Consider the following 6000-nt stretch of genomic DNA (forward strand, 5'->3'; position numbering starts at 1 on the left):
TGCACAGAAAAATAAATCCCATCCTTAAATTATGTTCTTATTTATTTATAAAGAAATGCAACCCAATTTTTATTATTCAAGGAAAACTTTTTTTTTTTTAAATGACAGAGTTATAAATATATTTTGTAATTAAATTTTTTTTTTAAAAAAAGTTTTGATTTCATTAATTTTTAATTTTAAAATTTATAATTTATTTTAGAATTTATAATTTAATTTTTCATTAAAAATATTATCTCTTAATATAAATTACATATTAATATAGAGTTTATAAATTATCGGTATTTGGTATTTGTTAATAATATGATATTATGAAATATTATTTAAAAATAAATAAAATTTTTATTTAATATAATATTATTTTTTTAATAATAAAATATTATTTTTTAAATTTAAAATATTTAAAAAATTAGTATTTAATTAACATAAACAATAAAAATACATATAAATAATAAATAATTTTTTTAAAAAATATTATTAAAATTAATATTTTTTATTAAAAAATTATATTAAATCAGGCATATTTAACTTTACTAAAAATATAATAATTTATTTGATAAAAAATAAAACTAAACTTATTTAACACTTAAATAAAATTATATGGATTTAATTCACCTTGGTTTTATCATCTAGCCAACTGACAAATAATCTATCCTCTTTTACAATCTTGCCATTGTTTACCACATCAATTTACCTATTTGCCCCTCTGACATACCTATGCATTAGAAATTTAGAATTTTTTTGCTTTAATTTTCAGTTAATTAATTGGATATCAAAATAATTTATTTTTTATTAATTAAATTTAATTTAAAGATAAAATTTATTAATAAATTTATATATCAAGATGTTAATAAGAACTACTTGATTTTTTTTTAGTTTGAACAGAGAAGTTTTTTTTTTTGATAAAAAAATATTTTTTGTTGATAAAATTTTCTGAATATTTTAAATATTAAAAAATATAAAAATAATTTAAAAATAATTTTTAAGAAACAAATTAAATTTTAAAATATAAAATATATTAATAAATTTATATATAAAGATTTCAATAACATTTTTAATGGTGAAAAATGACTTGACTTTTTTAAAAAGAAAATTAAATAAATTAATTTTTTATAATTAAAAAAATATTTTTATTAATTAAAATTTTTTAATATTTGAAATATTAAAAATTATAAAAAATAATATTTTTTATGAAACAAACGGAAAATAGGGTATTAATCAGCTTCTAGGTTAAAGGTGATTTTTTTTATAAGTAAACATTTGGGGAGGGAAGGGATTCGAATCTGATCGCCAATAAATTCAAAATATATTTATCAACACGTCTGGTGGTGATAAACAAAATTTAAAGATTTGATGATATCGACTGCGTCTCAAGAATAAACTTTGATTTAGGATTTTATTCTTAGCTTCCTATAAGATAAGGAATAAAACATTTTTCATATTTTTTTATTTAAATAATTTAGTTAATAAAAAATATTTTTTGTTAAAAAAATAAATTATTTATAAAAAAAATGTCCAACGACTTATTCTAATAATTTTTTATTGTGAGTAAATTTTTAGTTTTTCTTAAATTAAATCTTTTAGTTATTCCCCACAGCAAAAAATTAAATAAAATAGATAAATAAATGAATTCCCTGCATGGATAAAAAATAATAATCTTTGAATAAGAATTTTAGCCAAAAAGCATTAAAAACATTTCTAGAACTACGAGTCTCCAGTTTGAGACTCAATCAAAGCCAATTGTATATAAACCTGTCGACTACAAATAAACCCAGACCACCCCAATCCGTATGTATATGATACGTATAAAAACAAGTATTTTACCTATAAAACAACGTAGATAACATCGAACATCGTTGTCTATTAGTACCTGAATCACAAGGAAGACAGCAAATTGTCCAAATAATCACTGCCCAGATCCTGAAACTCTAACACATCAAACTCATTCCCAAACGTCTGATCTTCCACACAAGCCCTTCTCTTCGATGCATGATCTTCACTCATCCTCTCTTCCCAGTCTCTTGAAACCCTCTTTCTATGGCCTGAAACATTATTACACGAACTGTCACTTCCTTTACAGGTTGACGATGAAATATTATTGAAGTTCTCGTTGATGCCCATGGCTTTAGCAACTGTCTCTAGTGGGAAGTTGAGATGTGCCTTTGGTCCTCTGATTCTTAACGCAGCTTTGTCATAAGCTAAAGCTGCTTCCTCAGCTGTATCAAAAGTCCCAAGCCAAACTCGAGCTCCTTTTCTCGATGAGTCTCTTATCTCTGCTGCATATTTCCCCCATGGTCGCCTCCTCACGCCTCTGTAGTGTCTTGGAGCTGTTCGCTGATGATCTCTTTTGACAGGATTCAATTTGGAGTCTTTGTTTTCTGAAGTATAATTGGAAGCAGGACCTGTGTTGTCACTAGCGGGGACGTCTATTCCGGCAAGAAGCTCCTCCCAGGCGTCGGCTCCCATCGACATCCACCGGCCTAAACTCGGTAACCTTTGAAGGATCTCCGTCGACCCTTCTCTTCTGTCAAGACTGGGCAATTCTTTCCATGATTTGGAATCCTCTTGTGCATTGTTTGTTTGCTTGTCTCCTTCATGTCCTCCATTAATGAAACTTGCCCATACATCTTCTAGGAGATGATGATGATGATGATCACTTTGGATTGTCATGTTTTGCATTAAAGTTAGAAGAAAAAATGATAAGGGGAAGAGAAAAATATTGTGGTTAAGCCATTTATAAAAGATTTATCATTTGTTAACAGCTAAGCAATAAAGCTAATCCTACTCCATCAATGAAAATTCCAGTTGGAAAGCTTGTGCTTTAATCCATTAACCAGCTAAAGTCTTGGGAGATTAATAGAATTTAAAACACTAAGCAAGAGGTGGATTTTGTGTTTTTTAAGGCTCATCTCTGTTGACTTGTGTAGATGCTCTAATCATTTTGAGGGTTAATCTAGGGATATTTTATTAGAAGAGCTTCTGGTTACCCATGAGAGAGGAAGGAAGGAAGGAATATCAAGAGCTGGCTAGATTGAGAATCTGCATGGTTTTGTATTGCTGTTATATTGGTGGAATTCAGATGGAGATGATGACTAGAATAGATTCAATTAATATGTAATCTGAGTTTGAAACAAGTTTAGATTTAATAATAATAATTAATATATACTTGTGATTTATTTGAAAAAAAGTTTTATACCTAGGGTATCTTTATTTCAATTTATTTATATAATTAATTAATTATAATATTAAATTAATTATTGAGTTTTTTCCTCTAAAATATCACTGTAATTTACCAAGGAATTCAGGTCAATAAGATAACATATAAGATAATTAATAAGACCTAGGATCTACTTGATTCGCATATTGACATCAAAATCAGTGTTGGGATCGGAATCGAGCAATCTTTTTTTCATATTTACTAGTTTCAAAAAAAAGAAAAACCTGTAATTTTTATTTATTTTAAATAATATTTTAATTTAAAAATAAAATAACGAATATTATTATGATGATCTTGGCTCAAACTCCATGCCTATCCAAAGTACAAGACTTTAATTATATGTGCCATGATGATTTTGATATAGCCTATGTAATCCTGACATGGTGCAGGTGACAAGGAGATATGATTTTAATCAGTTAAATATTAATAAATTAATTATTCACTATTAATGAATCGTTTGAAAAATCTATTAAAAGCGCATTCATCCTTTTAAAAATTTACATATTTATTATGTATGTGAACGAATATATATATCCCTACTGCATGAGAGAGTGAGATTATTTTGTTTTATCTTTTAAAATCACCATTTACTCGTCTGCGATTAAAACCCTAACACGTCTGAAAATATATTATCCAATTTCATTACTACTAAAATCTTTAAGAGTTTTTTTTAGAATCTAAAAAATTCACCTTTCAAGTGTTGGAATTCTAGCCCCTCCAAATCTTACATTCATCTATATGTTTATATAATTATTTTATATAGAACGGTGGTATATAATAAGAACAATAATTTTTCATTATTTTGACAAATTCAGAAGTTGCTGGTTTTTGAAGCAAAATGATTGAGTAGTTTTTAAAAAGTGGGCAAGTATTTGCAAGTAGAAGATTATTTTGCTTGGGAGATATGCTTCTCATCATTTGTCATTACATATTCAATTTAAAAATCATTAAATTTAATTAATTTGATGGTTTAGAATTAAACGCCCAAGTTTTTTTTTTCAAGACATTCTCGTTTTTCTCATGAAAAAAAGTCAAATGCTACCAACTAAAGTACTTGTTTGGGATATTTAAATAAACCCATATGGTATTGGTAGCTTTTTGAAGTGTGACAAGCAGTGAGATGTTTAAGTATTCAACTAAAATCAAACAAGTCATTAGCATATATGAATTTGGTTAATTAAGGCATAGCTATTTCGATTTTATTATATTACATGCATGAATATATGATTTTTATTCATCTTTTCATTTTTAATTATTTTAATATATTGTTGATATTTTTTATTATTATTTTTAACATATAACTTAACCATTGTAATCCTATTTAATTTTATTTTATTTTTAATATAATTTATCATTAATTAATTATTTTTTAAATAAAAATTTTAGTATTTAATTCAAATAATATATTATTAAAATAATTTTGTTTTTTAGTAAAACTTAATATTTTGATTTTATATTAAATATCGATATAATTAAAAATTTAACCAAAAAACTGTATTTAAATAAAATAATTATAGTTTTTAAATTTATATAAAAAAATAAAATAAAGACAAAAACTCTATCATTATATAGTTTTAACCATTCAATTTTTATAAATCTCCATAACTCTATAGAAATATGAGAAATCTTCATTAAGAATTAATTCATTTATGCTATAATTAATTGTTAAAAAGTCAAATTTAAAAGGTAGTAGTAATTTATATTTTTATCAACATCTGCTACTTTATTTAGTTAATTATTTCTCAACGCATTTAATAAAATTATAAATAAAAAAATTTTAATTAAACTAACTTACTATTCCATCCATAAACAATGTGAAATAGAATACACCAAGTATTATTTTAAGATGGAAGCTTTCTTTTATTTTATTTATTTTTTGTATAGTGTAAGAAATTTGTGCAATTGACTTGTTGAAAACCAATATTTATTATTATGAATCATTATAAGAAAATTAAAAAAAAAAAATTTACCGATTATTAAAATTGATATAGTTGGAATGAAACTGTGCTGTATTTGGTCAATTCTACAAGAAATAGAACGTGAGATAGTTGACGTGTATAGCAGTCACTCTAATACTCAAGTCAGTAAATTAAAGAAAATGATGAGTACAACATAATGTTTAAAATTTAAAAGTAATTATGTAAAAATGGCGTATTTTTATTTTTGTAATTGCTAGCGTTGAGAATGAGAATGGAATAGTAATGTGAAATAATTGGCGTATACAGTCGTCACTGTAACGCTTAAATCAGTAAACTGAAAAAAAAAAAAAATAACGTAATGTTTAGAATTTAAGAGTAACTGTGTAAAAATTACATATTTTTATTTTTGTAATTATTAGGCTTTTATACTATATGAGAATTATAATATTTTTTAAAAATTCGATAATAATGTGATCGACTAACTAATAACAAATTTCGTCACAATTTAAATTTGGCATGCAATAAAGATCTATTGGGTACAATTACTTGAAGCTAGAGAGACTCATAAAAGCAGTAATTGTTTTGTGGGTCAATTGCTTGGGGCATAAGCATTGCAAATTTGATTAAGAGGGTTGAACAAATAAAATAATAAAATCACACGGTTGCACATTACAAATTCAAATCCAAAAGTGAGTTTTCTATGCTTTAAATGGAAGAAAAGAGCTTTATTATGCAAATGTGGTTATCTTAATTCAATGGATTGGAGAGAGATAGAGAAACTTCAACAAGGGACTAAATTGAAAATTCAGAATCAACAATATCAATAGAATGTTTCTGGGGATTATTTAAATGGTGGAGTTTAATCTA

General features: G+C 25.0%; 1 protein-coding gene across 1 annotated transcript; it reads right to left on the minus strand.

The window, feature by feature from the left end:
* Window positions 1-1661: 1661 nt before the first annotated feature.
* LOC110603508 (ethylene-responsive transcription factor ERF091) lies at window positions 1662-2667 on the minus strand. Its single transcript, XM_021741260.2, has one exon. The coding sequence runs from the start codon at window positions 2665-2667 to the stop codon at window positions 1873-1875; it is 795 nt and encodes a 264-aa protein (XP_021596952.2). The 3' UTR covers window positions 1662-1872.
* Window positions 2668-6000: the final 3333 nt, after the last annotated feature.

The sequence above is a fragment of the Manihot esculenta genome, chromosome 16, assembly GCF_001659605.2.
Source record: "Manihot esculenta cultivar AM560-2 chromosome 16, M.esculenta_v8, whole genome shotgun sequence".
In the NCBI taxonomy this organism is placed as follows: Eukaryota; Viridiplantae; Streptophyta; class Magnoliopsida; order Malpighiales; family Euphorbiaceae; genus Manihot; species Manihot esculenta.

Coding starts and splice junctions, on each gene's coding strand:
- LOC110603508 (XM_021741260.2), bottom strand. CDS start 2,667: ATGACAATCCAAAGTGATCATCATCATCATCATCTCCTAGAAGATGTA.